The following is a 20,640-nucleotide window of genomic DNA, read 5'->3' as shown; positions in this document are numbered from 1 at the left end:
GGTTTGTACTGTAAGCTTTTGGCAGTACATTGCAACATATCTTCGTTCTTCACTCTTCACTCTTCACTCTGAAACAAGGACTTCCACACTCCCTCAAACCAACTGCGATCTTTCTCCCAAGCCCTGAGAATGATATCCCTCCCTAGCCGAGCCACATCCTCAACCTGCTGCGGCGTGCCCCATCCGGCAGTCTGAGTTCCCCAGCAGATGAAATGGACACCCACATGGATCAATGTCCGGAATGCCATCTCGTCGCTCAGACCCCGATACCCGTCCATGAAACCCTGGATAATCCACTCCCCGGCATCGATATCCTTGTAATGCTTCAGCATGTACAGTTCCGCGAACATCTGGCCCAGATCAAGGGCTCGAGGCCCGCATTGACATAGCTCCCAGTCTACGACGAAAAGCTGGATTTTTGATGGCTTTTCCAGTGCATTTTTGGAGATGATCATACTGTAAATATCAAAATTAGCATCTTTGCCACCACACAGGCGACAGATGAATCGGTAAAGAGCACACTTACTTGCCCGACCAGAAATCTCCATGGATGACCCCGAATCCTTCCCCGTCGTTTCTGGACATCTCGGCCGCCGCCATCTCCCGCACTGCCCCAAACACCTCCCGACAATCCCCGAGTATCTCAGGGTATTTATCGATCCTGGAAAGGAGAACATCATAATTGATAGTGAACTTCAGACAGCGCATGGCGTGGTTCTTCTCGATTTCCGCAACCACGCCCGCCTGGCGCTCCGCGTCAGCCCAGGAGTGGAACGTGTGCAGCCAGGTCCCCAATGTGCAGCCAATCAAGGTCGCCCATCCTCGCGAAACGCTCCCAGACATGGCTGCCAGGATCAGGAAGGACTTCAGGTCCAGAGAGTCGGGAAGGTCTTCCGTGAGCGCGGTGTTAGTATGGCGATTGAATGTGAAGAGATGGGGTGTTTTGACAGTGGCTAGACTGCTATGGTCTTCAGCCCGTCCATTTGTGAGGCATAAGCTGGGGAGACTGTTGAGAGCCCTCAGGATGGCTTCTTCAGCTAGCTATATCTCATGTGTTGTGTGAGTTGTGATGACATCATCGTATATATCGAGACAGGAAGATGCTACTTACACAACGCTCAGCAGATAACTTGAATGCCTGATTCGACGCCACGTAATCCTCGCTATGCTTGACTATCACGGTCTTTATTCCATTTGGGAGAGGATGTGAGAGAATCGCCCGGTAGACGAAGTTGGCGGTCCCCCCGCTCAGTTGGGTAAGAGAGGCGCATGCATAGGGCGTGCCGGAGAGTTCCTGGGTGATGGCTGCGGAGAAGTCTTCGTCGACCATGTTGCTTGGTCTTTGGATCAATTCAGGAGAAGGGGAGATGGTCATTTATCGCGCCTTGAGACAGATCCACGCCCGCTGCCTGAGGTGGCACATGTTGATGAGTCACGGCGCGTTGTTGTCGGGGTCCCGTTGCAGTTTAGCTGCAATCATCTGGCAGTGAATACTTCCTCCTCCTCCCCTCCTCCTCTCCGCCCTCCGCACTGCCCTCCGCACTGCCCTCCGCACTGCCCCTCCGCTTGGATACGAGTTGCCTGTGGGGTACAACTCTTGTGGGTATGACTGAAAACATGGTGAGGCAGACCATGGTGGCGGAATTGACCTGCATCGAGGTGCTTGGAAGATCAACAACTATGCCCAAGTTCCGAGGATGAGAGTTTGGTTCCGAAAGTCTACCAGGTAGGATAAGAGTGCCTGAGCGGATGCTTGTGGCAATGTCATAGGATGAAGCTACAGGATACAGGAAACTGAAAAGGATGTCAGGTATGTTTCACCATATGCCGCAGCTCATGTTCCTTTGCCTTGCAGACTAGACACTTCGAGGCATTCTTTGGCTCAAACCCATGCCAACCTCCCAACTTGACGAAACCTGATTACCCATCTGGGTCCATGATGCATACCTACAAATGATAGCCAGTCTGCGGACGTTCAAAGTTTGGAGCCATAACATAGGCAGGAATACTGGGCCAGCACATACGTAATGGGCACCTACGGTGCTACTAATATATTTGATCGCGATGCTACGGCTTTGGAGGACCTTTGTACTATACAGCTACCAGAGCAAATTATCCATGTGCCATCATGACTGACGAGTTTCCATCCTTCCAGCCTTATGCCCTCACGCCTCTCGACCACATTGCCCCGCCGCTGTATGCGCTGTTCTACTTGTCCTTTCGGCCTGAGCACCCGTCCCAGACACTCGTCACACTGAAAGGCGGCATTTCGCACTTGGTATCCAAATGGCCTTTCTTGGCTGGCAATGTTGTCCAGATTCAAAGGGGAAAGAAAATCGGACTGGAGATACATCCACCGGCTGCCTCAGACCTTGTCGACTACCCAATGCTCCAGGTCAAGCATCACCAACAGCCCATCTCGCACATACCGTCCTTGACTGTCATCGACAATGAGTTGCTACACATCCCGACAAAAGTGCCGATTGCCTATCCTATACCTGCCGTACGGTTCCAGGCCAACATCATGCACGACGGCATTGTTCTCTGCCTCGGGTGGCACCACCAGGTCATGGATGGGGTTGGCGTTAGCACTATCCTAGGATCCCTCTCGCGGTGCTGCCGTGGGTTGGAAGGGAAAATACCTCCTCCTCCAACGGACCTCCAGAATGAGGGACGTGCAAGACGACAGATCATTGAAGCCGCAGACTCAGAAGATTCTAGCAGTCATAACCATGACGGCGCGTATGATAGTATAGACTACGAAGAGGCGTGGGATGACTCCTTCGAGCCGATTATATCTCGCCGATATGCTTTGTGTGCGGAAAGAGTCGCCTATCTCAAGGATTCCTGCAATGCTCTGATCCGGGACCTTGTGATCGACCACCCCATGACATGCCGCAACTCAGATGAGAGCAACTCGGAATATCCAGAAGAGAATGACCGCATGTCGTGTGATGACGCAGTCACTGCATTGACATGGCTCTGTTGTTCACGCGCACGCCTCAGAGCGGCATCGAGAAGATCAACCGGCTTGCCGCACACCTCGTCCTTGTCACGACTTGTAGAGGTTCGATCTCTGATGCAACCTCATCTTCCAAGAAGCTACTTGGGAAATAGTCTTGTGGTTGCGAGGTCCCAGTGCAACTGGGATGATATTCCGGGCTCTCATGATGACCCGCCTCCAGCTAGTGGAGGAAACCGTGTTGGGGAAGAAACAATTCACGCGCTTCTGAAACTAGCTCTAAGATCTCGAGCCAAGTGCAAGTCCATCAATGACAAGCATGTCCGCGGGTTGATAACCGAGGTGAAGAACTGCGATAACTACGAGGAATTTGCTGAAGCCCCGGCTGAGGTCGACATGTCCAGTCTCCGAAGGCTCGGTTTATACAGGCTGAACTGGGGCCCCCACCTAGGTCCTATGGTGGATTTTGACGCGATTGACAGTCGCACTGATGGCTTATCGATGATCCTGCCCGCCAGGCCTGGAAAGCCAGGGCAGACTCCGTGGGAACTACGCATTACTCTTCCATTGACGGTCATGGAACAATTCCGGCGAGATGAACTTGTTAATTGGGCAACAGGGGCAAAGAAATCAGAGTTCAAGCTATGATGTAACGGGTCAAGGTAAAATGTTGGAAGTATCACCGAGCACCGAGCTACCCCGGGTTTGTTTCTTGCTTCCTTGATAGAGCTTTTAACCTTCAAAACATTAGAAATCAAGTTAAGCTTATTTTCGCCACCAAACTCAAGTCGACGCTTTGCTCTCTGTTAGAAGGGTCCAAACAAAATAATAGATGCCTCGCAAGGACCGTGACGGTCTTGAACTTGCATTGTAAGGTATCCAGTCTACAAGAATCACCCTATATTTAATGTTAGGCCGGAGGATGAATAGGAATGAAGGCTGCTTCTCCTATGAGAGAATCACTGTCACTGTCAAACACAGTGCTATCATATCGAAAGCGCATGCAGTCCAACACTCCAACTGGTCAATCCATCCCCCCCCCCCTGTCTCTCCTTGTGTCAGACCATGAATCATCATCACACCCATTTTAGTGTTTGGACATCTTCTAGTCGAGTGGTTTTATTTCCCACCTTGAGTAGGCCGTCCATTCCAAGCTAAAAAGACGCAACAACCGACAGGATATATTTACTGAACATTGGTTAGTACTCAGAATGCCTCGTCATCCTCCCCTCACCAGAGGATCGACCTACATACTTCTTCGACTAGTACAGAGTATAACAGCTCGGGACACCGTGGAGATGGCGGTAAGTGCCACTGCGAACGCTGCCCATTGTTATAGGAGAGATCCAGCTTGATTCTTTCAATCTGACACTCCGGCTTGAATAGGGCTTCGTTAGACCATTAACGCGGAGATTTGTTATGGCATGGCCCCTGGATGGATAGATGTATAGGCTACCCATCTATCTATGCTGTACGGAATATTGTTTACTGATCGAATATCTAGATATAACATCAGAAACTGAATATAGATACCGTTTTTAGGCATATCTCAAAACACGGCAGCATAGTTAACTAGCAGCAATGACTAAGCGGCAGGTGGAGCGACCCACATGGCAATGGTGAAACATGCTGGTGGTCTAAGGCGTTTATGCTAGACTCTAGAGTCATGGTGTGCACCGCTAGCAATCAGAAACCATCGCCACCGCAGATACTCAAGCCTCAAGTCTCAAATACCTAGATAGATAGTAGATCCCCTGTTTCCTGTTTTAAGATGCCTCCAACCCTTGTTCCCATATTCCAGTTCCACTAACCTAACTGCCAAGAGACCTGAAACGGAGCTACTCGTTGTTCTCGGGTTTTCCGAGATATGCGTAACTCAGTGAACCCTAACTATACTTGGCTTTCCTGAAATTTTGGCATTCGCATGGAACCAACCTCTCCGTACTACTTACTCCGTATGCCAAATCGAACTAAGCAGAGTGCCTGCAGGTATAGATGCAGTATGCCGAGCGAAGCTGTAAGTAGTACTATCATGTATTATATATCTATTGATACTGAATAGTACTCCGCAGATAATTTATCTAGATATATAGAGCCCTAGACAAGTAGCCACCGCCACTAGGCTGCTACAATACGCAATCTTCAGCAAAGGCTAGATGAATAAACCTCCAATATGATTCTCACCCCGGCACTCTTCCATCCATTCGCCCAAATATAATTAAAAGGGTAATAATTAATTAATCAATCTTTCTAGATGTAGACAGTTCGATTACTAAGCGGCAACAACGATTTTAACTATAGTACGGGGCAAGATAGAATACGGGTAGAATAGTAAGTACTATGTAGAATATAGGGCTAATCAGGGGGCCAAACCGCGCCCCGCTTTTAGATTAGAGTCTAGACAGGATTGTGAAGCTCTGCAACTAATAGATAATGTTAGAACAGTGCTTCCGGCTGGCGGGAGGGCTTCCGATGGTTTACCGGGCATAGATAGCATGGCGCAGCCGGATCCGATGGGATGGGATGGATGGGATGGGATCGGAAGGATTTCTGGTTTCGAGTTGTTGGCTCCCTCCCTCCATCACTGACCTGGGTTTGTTGCATTGTTTTTGTTTCTGTAAGGACTGGTATCCTTTTTTTCTTTGGCGAGGGAATGGGCCGGGGAATTATAAGTGGTTGTGTAGCTGTGCTCATGCATGGAAGCATAGGACTGGATGGAAATAGTTAAGCGGATAAGGTTGTTATCTAACATCTAAACTAGTATTAAGCGATTTTGTACAAGCTCAGTGACGTGAGCAAAGGCTACTGTTCAGACTCAGAAATGAGGCATGGAAAGGTCTAAGGGCATCCCGACTGACCTCTGTTTAGGAGGTCTCCACAGTGAATGTGCCGTTGAGCCTGAGATCCCGGGAGCTCGCTCCAACATACACCTCGTAGGTACCCTCGGCAACCAGCCACTGCTGGGCCGTAACATCCCAGTAAGAGAGGTCGCGACGGCGCAGCTCGAAGGTGGCCTTCTCCTGCTTTCCGGCGGCGATTTCGATGCGCTCGAAACCACGGAGCTGGCGAACAGGCTGGTTAGCGGAGGCAGGGAAGCCGAGGTACAGCTGGGGAACCTCCGCGCCGTCCAGCGAGCCGGTGTTGGAGACTTCGACGGAGACGCTGCCCACGTTGTCCCATAGGTCGGCGTAGCCGCCGACGGTGCGGTTACCAGCGGGGGCCTTGGAGAGGGTGGAGGGCTTCTTGATGGTCAGGCCGGAGTAGGAGAAGGTGGTGTAGGAGAGGCCGTGACCGAAGGGGTATCTGGGAGTGACGTTATGTGCGTCGAAGTAGCGGTAGTCAAGGTAGACACCTGTGAATTGGGTTAGTTGTTGAGGTGAGATAAAAGTACGGGGGGGAAGAGACCGGATCTTACCCTCGGTGAAGTTGCATTGGGCGGTATAGCAGATGCCCACGTTGTAGTCGGTCTCGTTCTTTGCGATGGTGTGGATGAGGCGACCGGAGGGGTTCACGTCTCCATAGAGAACATCGATGATGGAGTTACCAGACTCCTGACCCAAGAGGGATCCGTAAAGCACGGCGGTAACATTGTCGTGCTCGATCCACTGATCCACCAACCGGGGACCAACGGTGTTGATCACGACCACAGTGTTGTTGCAGTTATCGGCGACGGTGTTGACCATTGTATCCTGGTCGTCGTTATACAGCTCAGTACGATCAGCACCCTCTCCGGAAAGAGCATTCAGGAAGACGAGACAGACGTCGGCGTTTGTGGCATAGTTGGCATAAGAGGGGGTCACAGCGGTACTGTCGGTTGACTCTGGAATCAGCTTAGAGCTTGAAGCGCCTGTATAAGTGTCGTTCATAATCCAACGCATCATCGTGCCATCCTCAACAGCTTTATTCGTTAGAGAAACATAGGGCGTCACCAGGTAGGGGTAGGAAGCCTGTGCGGAGCCCGTGCCAGATGCCAGGTGACCTTGATACGTCGGTCCGGCACCATCGATGTTCATGCCTTGGTTGGGTCCTCCCATGACGGGGCCAGCATGTGCACCAAAGACACTCATAACACGGGGCTTGTTCAAGGGCAAAGCATTGTTGTTCTTCAAGAGAGCCATAGATTTGGCCCCATTCTGGCGGATAATCTTCGAGTGGTTGCCTCTCACATTCACATACGCATCTTCGGCTTCGGATTCGGGTTGAAGGCCGTTGTCCAGACCAACATAGTAGTAGCCCATCAGGTTGCGGGTGACCATATCGTTCAGACGGGTCTCAGTCAGGGATCCATTAGACAGCATGGTTTCCATGGTGGAGGTGCTCCAAATGCGACTGGATCCGTAGTCCTCTCCGTTGATAGCAGACTCTAGAGCACTGTTCTGAGCCATCGTGTCAGGCCAGACAAAGCCCGGGAAGCCAAGCTCGGTCTTCAGATGCTTCAACAACAGGTCAGAGTTCTCGCAACTCCGAGTATCATTGACCTTGGTCATGGCGCACATCACGGCGCCCATGCCGTTCTTGGCAGCATCATAGAAGGGCCACAGGTAGGTCTCATGAAGGGTTTTGTCATCCGCATTGGATGAGTATGGCGCAGAGCCGGTGTCCGAACTGACAGCCCGGCGACCCATTGAGCCGGGAAAAGAGCCGCGACCTGGAGATGAAGAGTTGGAAGAGCCAGGGCCCATTCCCCCCGAGGGAAATCCCCCTCCACCCATGCCGCCTGGTCGCATTCCGCCGCCACCGCCGCCCATGCTCGTTCGGTTGGTTTCCTGCTCATAGAGAATAAAGTGCTGCGAGGTTAAGGAGCATCGTGTCAGTAATGAACCAGACGCCTCTAAAGATGGACTGTGCAAATCTTACCTTGGCACCAGGAATAACACCAGCAGCCACATAGCCCTTTGTTGTCAGACCAGTAGCTTGGCCATTGAGATAAGGATCGGGACCAAAGCCCTCGACGTTCCGGCCACCCCACGGCGTGCGTCCCATGGGTTGAGAGGTAGGACCAGCTACCACCTGCATGCCCTTGTTGTAGAACTCGGAGCCAACCGCCTTGGCCTGGTCGTAGATAGCATCGCGGTCCCAGGTCATAGCGAGAGCCGAAGACAAGCTGAATGCGGAGACGTAGAAGTAGTTCTGGAGACCCATGTCTCCATCGAGGATGTTGAGGGCAGTAAAACTGCCATTGGTAGAATCAACACTGCTGCCCGTGATCAAGGCCAGCTTCTGGGCAGTGGTCAGGCCTGCAACGAAAGCAGAGGCCTTCTGGTAGGCGGGTTCCCAGTCTCCCAGGGCCACTGGGCGAGGTCAGCAACTTGGAACAAACATGCCTTCCAAGGGCAGAACTATTCATGGAAGATTGTACTGCATACCACCATCATATTTCAGCAAACCCAGAGTGGAAGAATTCGATGAGGCACCTGTGACGGCGACAAGGGCCGCGGCCACAATAAATGAAAGGACTTTCATGTTACAAAAGAAACGTCAAAGAATGAAGCCGTATAAAAGGCAAATGAGGGAGTGGCACAGTTGGCACAGTGACAAAATAAAAAGAATGACAGAACAGAAACAGACAAGCTTCTGGTAGTTCATGGATCCATGGTGGGCATGGCACTCTATTTATCCTCCAGGAGCTCGGCATGATGCTCTCATCTAGTGCGATTCAACGCCAAACCAGTCTGATAAGCAAGGTACATAGCCCATACAGCCCTCGATTGACTGGTGCTTGCGACAGGATCCACATGGTTTGCACCTGACTGGTGTTCAAACAACCCATTGAATGTATTGCCAACTCGGAACTTCCGGTCTCTTCAGCATCAAGGGTCATGAAGCCACAATATTGAGTCCCTGCGGAGGCCGGCGGTCATGGTTGGTGACGGTCTAACCCTAGGTGACGCGGCGTTCCGTCGGAACCAAAGCGCAACATTTGGCGTGTTTCAAAGAATCTGCTTGATGATAAGAGTAAAGTCTTGCAACGTCTGCATCATGCAGTTACGGGAGTTTGCAGAAATGCCAACGGGTGGAAGACTGGTACCGGGAACTTCACTGGCCAGCAAGATAGAAAGTATATGGTATTTTTCCTTGCAAAAGCACACCAGGAGTCATTTCCGGTCCAGACAAGGTGAGAAATAAGCACATTCTCCCAATGACTGAGGGAGATCCTGGCCTCTTTGAGTTTGGTGGGGGACGTCAGCCATAGAAACTGACAAGTCCCGAGTGTGAAGGATAGACTCGATATCTGGTTTGCGGCAAACCACTGTACCGGCGTGGCCGAGGGCCGGAGGCACCAAGGGGAAAGCTAGGGACGACCCGGATGGGCCCCACTGGCGACTAAGCCCAGGCTGAATCTCTTTGCAGGTCGCCCTGGGCCGAATCTGGCTAGAACTAGGAGTCGATAAGTTCAGTCGAGTTCATATGAGACCGGCTTTTATTAACGGTCTGTTCATGCCAATGCCTCTCCTGCGCCTGCTCCAGGGGTCTTTCAGGGACGGGCTCAGTACAGAGTATACATCCGGATATCCATTGACCCGAGTATGTCAGAGATCAAAGAATCCACGGAACGTCCACCTCTCTGCGGCTGGAATGAGGGTTTGAAGATGGGCGCGGGGGACGAGAAACCGCTGGATGAAGGGAAGAAGGGTGAGGGGCCATTAGGCCAACAGTAGAGTACATATCGCACATGTGTCCTCGTTGATGAAAGTAGAGCGGTTTTTTTTGGGTAAATCCTTTGGGTAGGGTAAGGAATGGTACCACTTTGAGGGCAATGCATATTATCATACGTTCATGTGATGGCGCCGACCTCAAGACTAGAGCGGCAAGCTAAGCTTTCCTGTGGATGAGACTACTGATTGACATCTCCCGGTCTGTCTTGGTGCTCCAGATTATTGACAGGAAGGGTTCTGGTTGTAGTCCGCAGAATCAGGCACCCGACGTATAGTAGGGGTTGCAATAAACAGAGCATTCCTTCCTATCTACAGAAATGTGAGACTCCTGACTTCTCTCGGGCGACTGGCCTCGCCCGTCGGCCGGACGAAAAGCAATTTAATATCTCACCTATCTAAGTTGTCAGTTTTCAGCCCCCACGGGCCCCATCCGTGCTAGCCAGCATGAAGGAGATAGATATATTGCAGGTCCGGTGACCGATGCATCCCCGATGCACGGCCTCAGGCAGCCTAGAGTCACGTGATCCGCGCCTCCAGCAGCAGCAGGGCGACGAGTCGTAATAAACCAGGCAATCGTCCATTCCCCAAGACACATCAGGACTGCAACTGCCCGGCTGGACTCTTGATTGTGAGGTGACCTTCCAGACTGAATTGGTTCGAGGGCGAGCAGCCGCCCAACTGCCCTGGGTCCGCCTGAATGCAATCAATGAATGTCTCGGGTCCACGCGCACTGTCCAAGGTCACGCTCACTCAGTCTGTCTGTTATGATCAAGCAGGGACGATGGTTTGGGTCAGTCAATGCGTGATGAGCATCTATACCGGAGACATGTGAGCACTGTTGGCAAGGGGGATGAATTGAACGGGCCCTAGAGGGGGGAGACGATGGTGAAGTACATCGGGACCAGCCGTGTTGTTTGTTCGGGATGGAGGGAGCGACGAGAGGAGGGAGGGGGGGGGGGGGAAGAGGGAGAGAAGAAAAGAGGAGAACGGGAGGAGTGACCACACTCCCCCCCCCCCCCCCCCCCTCCCTCTCTCCCTCTCCCTCTCTGTATTCTTCCCCCCCTCTTCCCAACCAAATCTTCAAGTCCCCGGCATTGACCTCGACTCTCCCTTCTCCACCTTCCACCACTTTACAACCAAATTCTACATCCAGAGTCCACTACCACCACCATCTCCCGCCCGTTGCAGATCCTCCACACAAATTACGCGTCTTACTTGGGTTTACCTGACAGCTCCGAAGCTGGGACCTTTGTGTTTCTTTTCGAGCTGCAGGCCGAAATTTCCCACCCCTGGATTCCCTTTACTCGGCCCACGCGCCGCGGATCGGCCAGGAAGATCTCATTCGATCCGTCTCGTCCTGTTTTCCTCCATCTCGAAAAACCTCTTTTCGATCTGGCCCGACTGCGACGCCGCCAGCGACGTCATGACCAACACCACCCCTTCCCCCACAGCAAAAGCGTCCCCAAATTCGACCTCCCCACCCACATCAGCGGCGGCGGGAGTCAAGCGGAAACGCGGCTCGGCCGCCAAATATTATGCCGTGAAGGCGGGCTATCAGCCGGGGGTCTACTATAATTGGAAGGATTGCTTGACCCAAGTCACCGGGTACAAGGGAGCCGTCTGTAGGTGCTGCAGCGTTCCATTGCGCCAGGCCAGCTTACTGACGCCCGATTCTAGTCCAGGCCTTCCCTTCCTACGAGGAAGCGAATGCGTTCTTGACCGGGACCAGCGCCCCTCCGGCGCGGGGCGGCACTCCCCTGGATTCAGAACCCACCCGATTCTACGGCATCCAGCGCGGACGAATACCCGGCGTGTATACCGACTGGGCGAAGGCGCAGGAGCAGATCAAGGGATTTCCCAAACCGCGGTATAAGAAGTTCGCGACCCGCGGGGAGGCGGAGGAATTTGCGAAGGGGGGCCAAGGGCCGGGCGCTACCTTTGGAACGGTCACCGGCGCACCAGGTCTGATGAATGGCGTCCCCTTGGATGCTGAAGGCGCCCCATGCGAGCCGGGCAATGGCCCTCTGCCGACCGGGGCAGAGGATGGGTTCGATCCCAACGTTCTTTTGGACCCCAAAACCGGCAAGGTGGTGTACAAGCCCGAAGACCAGAAGACGGTGACAAAGATGAAGACCGCTGGACCTCCGGGGATGCTGCGCATCTACACCGACGGGAGTGCTTTGAAGAATGGCCGAGCAATGGCCTCAGCGGGCGTCGGGGTATACTTCGGGCCTGGAGACTCAAGGTTTGTCTCCTTTCCCGTTCCTCTTTTCAGTCGTGTGCCCTTGTTGGCCCGCTTCAGAAGCATCCGCATCTCATTATCCCTTTGCTGACCCCATCTCTCCCAGCAGGAATGTCTCCGAGCCCCTCAAAGGCAGTCGCCAGACGAACCAACGGGCCGAGTTGACGGCGATCCTCCGGGCTCTGGACATTGCGCCTCGCCATCGGGATGTGACCATCTTCACCGATAGCCAATATGCGATCAAGTGCGTGACCGTGTGGTTTGTCAAGTGGCGGCAGAATAAGTGGATGACTGTGGGCAATAAGCCGGTGGACAACAAGGACCTGGTCGAATCGATCCTCTCCAAGATTGAAGAGCGCACCGAACTGAAAGTGAAGACCTTGTTCGAATGGGTTAAAGGACACAGCTCCCACCCAGGCAATGAGGCCGCTGACCGTCTGGCCGTGAACGGGGCCCATCGTGGGATTTCGGAGAAGGCTGCCGCGTTGGCCGCCTCCAAGGAGCTTCCCGAGGAGGTTGATGACGATGACGATGACGATGACGATGATGAATTCTGAGACCAGAGCATTGCGATGGCACAATCGCCAATGCCCTTCTCCCTTTCTTTTTCATGGGGTCCACGGTTGGGCCAATGGTTGGGCCAACGGCGCTCCTGTCACGGTGCTGGTAGACTGCGTTGAAACAGGTGACTGATGTCCCAGCTGTTTGTTATATGTCGATCGAGACATGACTGATTTGAACGAATCCCCGGGCGGGAAATATTGGTGATGAATTGAAGCCTGATTGCGGGGTATTCGTAGCAGTAGTGCGTAGACTTGGAGAGTACTACTACTCCTACTATCTACTCCTGCTGTAGTAGCCTCGGTCTGTGGAGATTTCCCGACGCGGGCGGAGGGAAGGTTCCACCTCCATAAATCCGTCCCCGCAACCGCAACTTTTCTCTTCCTTCCCACTGACAAATCGCCCTCCGACTTCCATCATCGTTGCTGCGCCCGATCACCCGTCTCGTCAGAGTTTCACAACCTTATACACTTTCTCGTCTCGCGGTTGCCCGTCTGTCACCTGTCACCCCGTTCCCTCCCTCCTCCGTCGCATATCAGGCTCGAGATCGGGCTGTCTCGGGTTACAACGATCGGACTGCTCCCAGGGCGCTCCCTGCTTGTCGCATCCAACTGTTGGAAGATCACCCTGCCTTTCCGATGACGGGAAAGCTTGCGACCAGACCGATTTATAGTTTGATTGAATAACACGTGCTGGACACTTGATTGAGCGTTCAAAGTGCCGGAGAGCCTTCTTTGGTCACCCGCAGACCTCCCCGACCTCTGCAGAGCAAACTATCCTGCCCCCCCCCCCCCGCCTTCTAGTCATCGATCGAGGGTTCTGGTTCTTCCAGCACCATTTTCTGGGCTGAGTCGCTGGTAGAATAAAGGAATAGTGCTCCAGCAAGAGCACGAACTCAAGATGCCCACCTTATCGTTGATCAACTTCAACATCGTCTGTGCGACGTTGGGAGGGTTCATCTCCATCTTTGGGTTGGTCTCGTATCTGTTCAAGGAGAGGTTCTATTTGTCGGAAGCATGTACGCGCAGCTTTCCTAAAGCCTCAAACTAGTAGAGTACTGACACTGTACAGTGATCTCATTGCTGGCCGGCGTGATCTTCTCCCCCCACGCAGCCAACTTTATAAGACCCCAGGAGTATGCGCTTGGTTCCGAGCAGAATCTAGAAGATATCACCATGTATTTCACCCGCCTCGTCCTTGGGGTTCAGCTAGTTCTCGCGGGGGTACAACTCCCCAAGCGCTACTTGCAGATCGAATGGAAGAGCCTATCGCTCCTCCTTGGACCCGGGATGGCTGCCATGTGGATGTGCAGCAGCTTGATCATTTGGGCGTTGGTACCGGACTTCCAGTTTGTGCCTTCCCTCATCGTGGGCGCTTGTATCACTCCTACCGACCCTGTGCTTTCCAACTCCATCGTAAAGGGGAAATTTGCGGACAAGAACGTCCCACGTCCTTTACAGCGCATTATTGTCGCCGAGTCAGGCGCCAATGATGGCCTGGGCTATCCATTTCTCTTCTTCGCTATGTATCTCCTGAAATACGTCGGAATGAACGGCGAAGGATACAGTGGAGGGGCTGGGAAGGCCATGGCCCTGTGGTTCTACGAGACCTGGGTTTATACGATCTTACTGAGCGTTGTCTACGGGATCACCGTAGGCTGGGCATCTCGCGAGCTGCTCCACTGGGCCGAGGAGAAGCGTTATGTCGATAGGGAGAGCTTCCTTGTCTTTGCCATCGCTCTTGCTGTACGTTCAACTCTAGTCAAACTTGACTCACTACTAACCCTTAGCAAAGCTTTTCGTTGTCGGGACATGTGGGATGATAGGCACAGATGATCTACTAGCCTGCTTCATTGCAGGCAACGTCTTCACGCAAGAGTATGTCATTTTACCCACTTAATCTGAGCTTAATGCTGACGTTGCTAGTGATTGGTTTCGTTTGGAGACCATGGATGATTCGCTGCAGCCCACAATCGACATGTTGCTGAACTTGGCCGTCTTCATGTGGTTTGGCGCTGTCTGCCCATGGCCGTCATTCCTCAACAATGGTGTGATCCCCATCTACCGCTTGATCTTTCTGGGGATTCTGATCCTGCTGGTTCGACGGATGCCCATCATCTTCGCAATGCACAAGTATATCTGCCAGATTGAGCATTTCTACCAGGCGGCGTTCGTCGGGTTCTTCGGACCCATAGGGGTGGGCGCTGTCTTCTATCTGTCTGTCGCCCGAGAATTCCTACTCCAGATCACCGTCAACGGCAAGGTTCGCGAAGACGCCCAGAAGGTGGCTGAAGCAGTGGATGTGATTGTGTGGTTTCTAGTGATTTGCAGCATTGTAAGCCCCCCTCCCCTTTATTCAATGCGCATCAACATGTTCTAACTTATATCAACCACATCAGGTCGTCCATGGCCTTTCCATCCCTCTCGCGAAAGCCGGATACCACCTTCCACGGACAATTTCCCAGGCACTCACCACCACCACAACGATGGAGTCCGACCACATCCCCATAGGCAATAACTGGCGTACGCACAGTACGGCAACGCGAAGTATCGGGCTTGTGAACAACCGGAACCGGAAACGAGTCGCTGCAAGAGAGCCGACCTCTGAGTCCCCGACCTTCGAGATCCACTCGGAAACGGGACAGGCGGAGGAGCCGGCGAGGCCTGTTAATCTCATAATCCGGGAGGATGGAGTAGAATATGCATCCGAGGCGACGCCGACTGAAGGTCCTTAACCGGTCGATCATCTGGGGAATGGTTGCGGTGCCATGTGTTGAAGTCACCTAGCGGAGGATTATTTTTTTATGTCTTGAAGTCGATATTACGTGTGTTCTTTCAGACTCCTGTCTGATACAAGGGGGGGGGCAGGACCAGGGTTAGGAAGGCATGACTCAGAGGGAGAAGGCACGACGCAGCGGAGGAAGGCGCAACCCAGCCAAGGGAAGGTGCCAGGGGGGGAAGGTGCAGCCTAGCAGTGTGGGCGTTGCAGATCCGGTGATGATGATATTGGTGGTCATTTGGGGGAATTGTATAGGAGGAATGGCTGTACAGAGATGTTCTTTATATCGGGGGCATTTACTGGGTTGTATCTTTGGCCGGTGAGTTGAACTTGATGTGGTGGATTGGATATATTTTGTCATTTAGAATTTGTTACTTCTGCATCCGGTAAGTCAACCTCAGCGAATTAAGCACTGCAGTATAGAAACCCCTCAAGTGATTCAATACTACTGAAACACACATCCACCGCCCTCTACCAAACAACTTACCAAGTAGCAGTATCCATCATCATCTATACGGAGTGCAACAGCATACATAAACTGTACCGACCGACATGCAGGATAGGTCTCACCCGCAGAAGGAACCAAGCTCTTTCTCACTTGATATTACACATGTCTGTACGTAAAGATAAAGTGTAATGAATATTTTGATATTTCCTAAACACGCTTTTTAAGTCATGAGCCCGCCCATCCAGTCGCGGAATGCAAGTCTTTTCTTTTCTTTTCTTTTCTTTCAGCAACCCTGTCTCTCTCTCTCCCCCCTTCCCTATACCACCAAAGCCACGCGCAACCAACCACCCAACCGAACAACTGAGCAACCAACCCCGATAACACACCACTCACTATGTCCCATCATTAAGGTAAAAGAAGAAGATATTAAAGAGTGAAAGAAGAGAAGATCTCTGAGAAGTATGCGTGTCAAAGGGTAAAAAAATTGAAGAAAAGAAAGAATGAGAAAAAGAAAAACAGAATAGGCATTGATGCATGGTAGGTGGTAGAGATAGATACCTGCTATAACACACGATTTTACCCAAAATCAACCGTGGGAGAGAGCAAGACAATCGTAACCACCGAACCATGCATGTATCGATGCATGGCATCATATTCCAACAGAAAACTCCATCATCATTCAATGAATGCTGTTTGTTGTGTGCTGCCGTCCATCTTCGGACTCCCCTGGCTCACTCAAAAGTCTCAAATAACCACGCCGCGCCACCGCCGCCGCGCTCTTTCCGGATAGATAGATAGAGAGATGTCTATGAGGATGGGGAAAAGGAAAATCATGCAGTCGTTATAAGCCCGTCCACGCCACAACAAAAAACCCCATCTGCATTCAGCGAGGCAAACCAAAGGGCTATGCGAGGAAACTTGGGGTATATATCAGGGCGGCATCCCGCCAGAGATAGCACCGCAAACACTCGAGATCACGAAGAAAGACGGAAGAGTTACAGAGGAAATTTCATCAGGAATACACGAAGAGGAAGTAAGGGGGGAAGAAGCGGAGGGAAATCAAAAAAAGGACGGTTTGGAAGAAGACCCGCCACGGGCAGGAACTAGATAGCAAGCAAATTAGATAGGACATGTCGCTGCGAAAGTCGTGCGGATTGACAAAGCAAAGAGCCCAGTATTCTTTTCAACGTCGCCCGGACTTTGCAGCGACATGTCATGGAAGTCAGTCATAGCACAGACCTATGACCTATAAGCGGTCACAGTCGACGCCATGTTGTATGCGCAGTCGACGGATGGACTTGGAGTCGTTTGACTCTGTCGATGTGTGGTGTTCAGTATGTGCCAAATCGAGGTTGGCTGACAATCGGGCAGCGTTGAAGTAGCCAGCGCCCTCGTGTTGAGGACAAGGGAGAAATGTGTGAAGGGATGGTTCGTGCTTGTTGATTTTCTTGATTTTCTGTCGATTGCCGATGGTCCCTGGGGGCTGAACTTCTCCAGAACGTGCCCGATTAGGCGATGCGCTCGTAAAACAACAGGTATGCCACCTTGTTGTCCCGAGACCCGTACCGTCCGATGGGAGTGCGGACGCCGGAAGATGCGCCGGACGGTCCCGAGGCACCGGCGGTGGATTTCTTGCTGGAGTGACCACTGGAACCTGTTCCGTTGACCTGGCTCCAGCCTCTCTCGTTCTCGGCCTGCTCATAGTCATCCTGGTCGATACGATCATAAATGTTGACGTTCGAATTGTCCCGCTTATGCTGCTCGAGCGCCGCCGCCAGGACCTTCGGGTCCTCCTCACCACCAGCCTCGGCAACGTCCTCACTCCGAACGCGACGAATGGCAGTGTCGTCAAGGCGGATCCATTCGCGACCATCTTGACGACGAACATCCACGGTATAGTGACCACCGCTGGCATTTTTGCCGTGGTGGTAGATGACACCGGCGAGCCGGTACTTGGGCAGGCCGCCCTGCGCCATCATGATGTTGCGCTTATTGGGCGGGAAAACCTCGCGGGGGATCTCCAGATCGAGTGGGTACCCGATCTTTTTCCAGATCTTCTGGGTGCCTCTGGTTACACTGTCGTACTGGAAGCGTTTCAGGTGAAGGATGAGGACAGGCGGCAGATTCTCGATGAAAATCTGCTTGGTAGCTGTGACGTTAGGGCCGCGCGAAGAGTTAAAGTCTCCCTGAATGCTTTCCGGCTTCGTCAGTCCCTTGAGAGCATCGATGATGTTATTGGTCTCAGGAGATCCGATGTCAAGCTGCAGCGACTGGTAAGGCTCCAGAGTCACGGAAGCTTTGTTGCCGGGGACTCTGAACTCTGACCGGATCTTTCCGCCAAAGATCTTCGTGACAGGAGATTCCAGAGCGATGTGGCCAGATGAGCGCGTAACTGCCGCCTTCTGCTTGTGTCCGACTTCCAACCAGCCATCGCCCGACTCTCCGTTTGCAGAGTCGGCCTCCGAGCGCGAGCCGGTTGTTGCAGGTGCATCCTTGGAAGCACGGGCGCACTCTTCGTGCATTTCTTCCAAAAGAAATCCGAGGAATTCCTGAGCGTCCTGTTGATGACCTCTCTAAACGCACAACGTCTGTATCAGTCTCCATTTGTACCATACATAGTCAGAGCTGGGGATAGACCTACCCGCATATCGCGGAAGCGCGGCAGCTGCCTGATCACCTCGTAAACAAACTCCGGGATGAAGGATTCGCCGTACTGCTCGAGCTCGTTGGGTTTCAATCGCATCTTCAGCTGTTCTTCGGTGTGAGCAGCATCGATGATACGGAACTCGCGCAAGAACATGATCCTGTAGAACGGGCAAGTCAGAACACAAGATTTAAAGAACAAGGAAGAAGCAGGAGACTGAAGTCTGGGTCCATAACACCAGGCTCGGGAATACTCACAGAGCATCAATCATTGGGAAATCGCTATTAAAGCTGTGAGAAGCTCTCCGTCCGATGTGGTCCAAGAACTGGTAGAAAGGAACGCAGGAGACCAAAATTTGAAGAACCTGTACAGCAAAACAATTAGCGGCGGGCTGCAGACTCGGATTCGGGGGAACATACAGAGTTCATGTAGCACATATTACCGGTATTCACTAGTCCTCTGGGCTCGAGGAAAGCGACCTTGTCGCTGTACTGCGAAACATCGTCTCCCAGGGTTGTCAAGACATCCGCAAGGGACTCATTCTTGGGTTTGACGACACCGTTAGACACAGCCGAAGATGCGTTGGGAGCAGTCGCCCCTTTGGCAAGTGATCTTGAACGAACCAAGTCCGCCCACGACTTTGGCACCGCAGCAGGTGAGGCTTGCTTGGGAGGACCATCAGCCGTCGACTTCTGCGAATCCTCGTTTGTGCCTTCCTGGGCCACGCCAGCCACACTGACTGACTTGGGCGTCTCGGACAAGTGGCTGGAATCGTCCTTGGCCGTTTGGCGGGGAGTTACCGGTCCTGGGACAACTGGAACAATGGGAACCACAGGGGCAGTCGGCTTGGTCTCTTTAGACTGTGACTGAGGACGGATGGGAAGGTTCTGAGCGACCGAGGAGGGCGTTGTGGGCTGCGTCGAGTTCGCGAGAGACGGAGCAGCAGACAATGTCGGAGTTTGGGGCTCCGATGGTGTCTGCTCATGCTCCAACTCTCTGACTTGTGTCTCGGCCTGATCAGTTCGCTGGGTCTCCTTTGCGGGGAGCTCCACAGACATCGACGACGACTGCAGGGCACGGCCTTTCCGGCGTGTGCGAGGGGCTCTGGCAGGGAACGGGAGTTCGGGAACGGACACCCAGGGGAGCTAGAATGATCTCTGTCAGAAACGGGAGCCAAGCGCGCGAGCAATGCAGATAACTTACCGGTGCGCGGAAAGGTTCCTGGAGAGCTGGAGCGACCTTCACGGGTGCCGGGCCGGGGGACGGAGGCACGGCGGGACTCGGAGGGAGATGCACGGGAAAAGTGGCAGGGGATTGCGCCTGTGGGGGAATCGGCAAAGGTGGCAATCCCACTGGAGGAGACATAGTGGCCTGAAGAGGAGTAGAGGTCCTCGGCTGCACAGGAAGGGACGGAATATGGGCGGGCGCCATTATAGGCTGGGCGGGGGGGAATCCCGAGACAAACATGGGCCCATAATGGGTTGGATATGGGCGAGGAGGGAGCTGCTGCATCGGGGGGTAAGGCGTGTACCACTGAGGGTATTGCTGCGACGGGTATGCGGCCGGGGGCGTGTGGCCGTTCATATGGGGGTGGTACCCCATGTAGGTAGGAGACGATCGCATGTTGGGGGGGCCTGCGGTGTAAGGGACATCTTGCTGTCGTCGAGTCGGCATGGGTGGCTGCCCATGGGGCATTGCGGGCATGTGGTGGTTCATCATGTCCAGGCAGTCGTAGAGTCGCCTTGACTATTCAGCCACGCGTTGCCTCAATGGGAGCCATACGAGAATCCGAAGCGAGAGAAGGCGGAGCGAGGGGGGGCTGCACGGATTAAGCAGCCATTCTAGCACCCGGAGGGGACGCTGGCGAGCTGGAACGAGGTGATGAGCGATCTCTTGGCAGTGCTTGGTCTAAGGCAGTTCGCCAGGGATCAGCACGGTGTACGGAGTACAGCATGAAGTTGCGCAAAAGATTCGGGGAAGGGTTGGGGATGGGGTTGAATGGGCAAGGTGTGGTACGAACCTGGCGCAGGACAAAGGGAGAGAGAGGAGAATAAGAATGGAAGAGAGAAATACCTGAAGAAGAATCAAAGATGGCCAACGAGAGGGGCCAAGAGGGGGGGGGGGTTGGGTGGTGGGTTGGGTGGTTGTGGTGGTGGTGGTGGAGCGGAGGAAGAAGAGGGTGGGAAGGTCTGGACTGTTGGCAGCAGCACAAGTCAACTAACTCGGGGCGGATTTCCTGGAGCTGAAGACAAGATGATGTTTTTTTGGCGCCCGGCACGTGCCTGAGGCTCTCGCGCGCCAAGAGATGACATACTCGCCCCTCGCCCGCCCTCCTGCCTCTCTTGCTCG

General features: G+C 53.1%; 5 protein-coding genes across 5 annotated transcripts; 2 read left to right on the top strand and 3 right to left on the bottom strand.

Annotated features, from left to right (window-relative positions):
* Nucleotides 1-56: 56 nt before the first annotated feature.
* On the bottom strand, nucleotides 57-1,330 carry BO70DRAFT_302362 (uncharacterized protein; the record flags this gene model as incomplete). The annotated part of the gene is made up of 3 exons (XM_025539749.1): nucleotides 57-456; nucleotides 536-1,041; nucleotides 1,112-1,330. 3 exons carry the CDS (start codon nucleotides 1,328-1,330, stop codon nucleotides 57-59), a joined length of 1,125 nt encoding a protein of 374 aa, XP_025394465.1.
* Nucleotides 1,331-1,751: 421 nt separating this feature from the next.
* BO70DRAFT_186514 (O-acetyltransferase) lies at nucleotides 1,752-3,739 on the top strand. The gene has a single exon (XM_025538475.1). The coding sequence runs from the start codon at nucleotides 2,129-2,131 to the stop codon at nucleotides 3,608-3,610; it is 1,482 nt and encodes a 493-aa protein (XP_025394464.1). The 5' UTR covers nucleotides 1,752-2,128; the 3' UTR covers nucleotides 3,611-3,739.
* Nucleotides 3,740-5,700: 1,961 nt separating this feature from the next.
* On the bottom strand, nucleotides 5,701-8,709 carry BO70DRAFT_420572 (putative beta-glucosidase D). The gene is made up of 5 exons (XM_025547515.1): nucleotides 8,329-8,709; nucleotides 7,820-8,253; nucleotides 7,701-7,749; nucleotides 6,378-7,610; nucleotides 5,701-6,314 (listed from the first exon to the last, which is right to left on the bottom strand). Exons 1-5 carry the CDS (start codon nucleotides 8,423-8,425, stop codon nucleotides 5,827-5,829), a joined length of 2,301 nt encoding a protein of 766 aa, XP_025394463.1. The 5' UTR covers nucleotides 8,426-8,709; the 3' UTR covers nucleotides 5,701-5,826.
* Nucleotides 8,710-13,212: 4,503 nt separating this feature from the next.
* On the top strand, nucleotides 13,213-15,626 carry BO70DRAFT_366735 (putative Na/H antiporter). Its single transcript, XM_025544411.1, has 5 exons — nucleotides 13,213-13,439; nucleotides 13,493-14,181; nucleotides 14,216-14,298; nucleotides 14,347-14,755; nucleotides 14,820-15,626. Exons 1-5 carry the CDS (start codon nucleotides 13,322-13,324, stop codon nucleotides 15,153-15,155), a joined length of 1,635 nt encoding a protein of 544 aa, XP_025394462.1. The 5' UTR covers nucleotides 13,213-13,321; the 3' UTR covers nucleotides 15,156-15,626.
* Nucleotides 15,627-17,155: 1,529 nt separating this feature from the next.
* Nucleotides 17,156-19,986, bottom strand: BO70DRAFT_374961 (mRNA-binding ubiquitin-specific protease UBP3; the record flags this gene model as incomplete). The annotated part of the gene is made up of 5 exons (XM_025545000.1): nucleotides 17,156-18,220; nucleotides 18,289-18,451; nucleotides 18,549-18,655; nucleotides 18,711-19,436; nucleotides 19,495-19,986. The coding sequence occupies 5 exons, from the start codon at nucleotides 19,984-19,986 to the stop codon at nucleotides 17,156-17,158; spliced, it is 2,553 nt and encodes an 850-aa protein (XP_025394461.1).
* Between the last annotated feature and the right edge of the window lie 654 nt (nucleotides 19,987-20,640).

The sequence above is a fragment of the Aspergillus heteromorphus genome (assembly GCF_003184545.1).
Source record: "Aspergillus heteromorphus CBS 117.55 chromosome Unknown BO70scaffold_52, whole genome shotgun sequence".
Taxonomy (NCBI): Eukaryota; Fungi; Ascomycota; class Eurotiomycetes; order Eurotiales; family Aspergillaceae; genus Aspergillus; species Aspergillus heteromorphus.
This window is presented reverse-complemented; position numbering and strand designations above follow the sequence as displayed.

What these genes read in the sequence shown, in the direction of transcription:
- BO70DRAFT_186514 (XM_025538475.1), top strand. Translation starts at nt 2,129, where the DNA reads ATGACTGACGAGTTTCCATCCTTCCAGCCTTATGCCCTCACGCCTCTC.
- BO70DRAFT_420572 (XM_025547515.1), bottom strand. Translation starts at nt 8,425, where the DNA reads ATGAAAGTCCTTTCATTTATTGTGGCCGCGGCCCTTGTCGCCGTCACA. An exon ending in TTTGCTGAAATATGATGGTG is followed by an intron (nt 8,254 to 8,328) that starts GTATGCAGTACA and finishes GACCTCGCCCAG; the next exon opens with TGGCCCTGGGAGACTGGGAA. An exon ending in CCAATGCAACTTCACCGAGG is followed by an intron (nt 6,315 to 6,377) that starts GTAAGATCCGGT and finishes CCCAATTCACAG; the next exon opens with GTGTCTACCTTGACTACCGC.
- BO70DRAFT_366735 (XM_025544411.1), top strand. Translation starts at nt 13,322, where the DNA reads ATGCCCACCTTATCGTTGATCAACTTCAACATCGTCTGTGCGACGTTG. An exon ending in TTGCTGTACGTTCAACTCTA is followed by an intron (nt 14,182 to 14,215) that starts GTCAAACTTGAC and finishes CCCTTAGCAAAG; the next exon opens with CTTTTCGTTGTCGGGACATG. An exon ending in GGCAACGTCTTCACGCAAGA is followed by an intron (nt 14,299 to 14,346) that starts GTATGTCATTTT and finishes TGACGTTGCTAG; the next exon opens with TGATTGGTTTCGTTTGGAGA.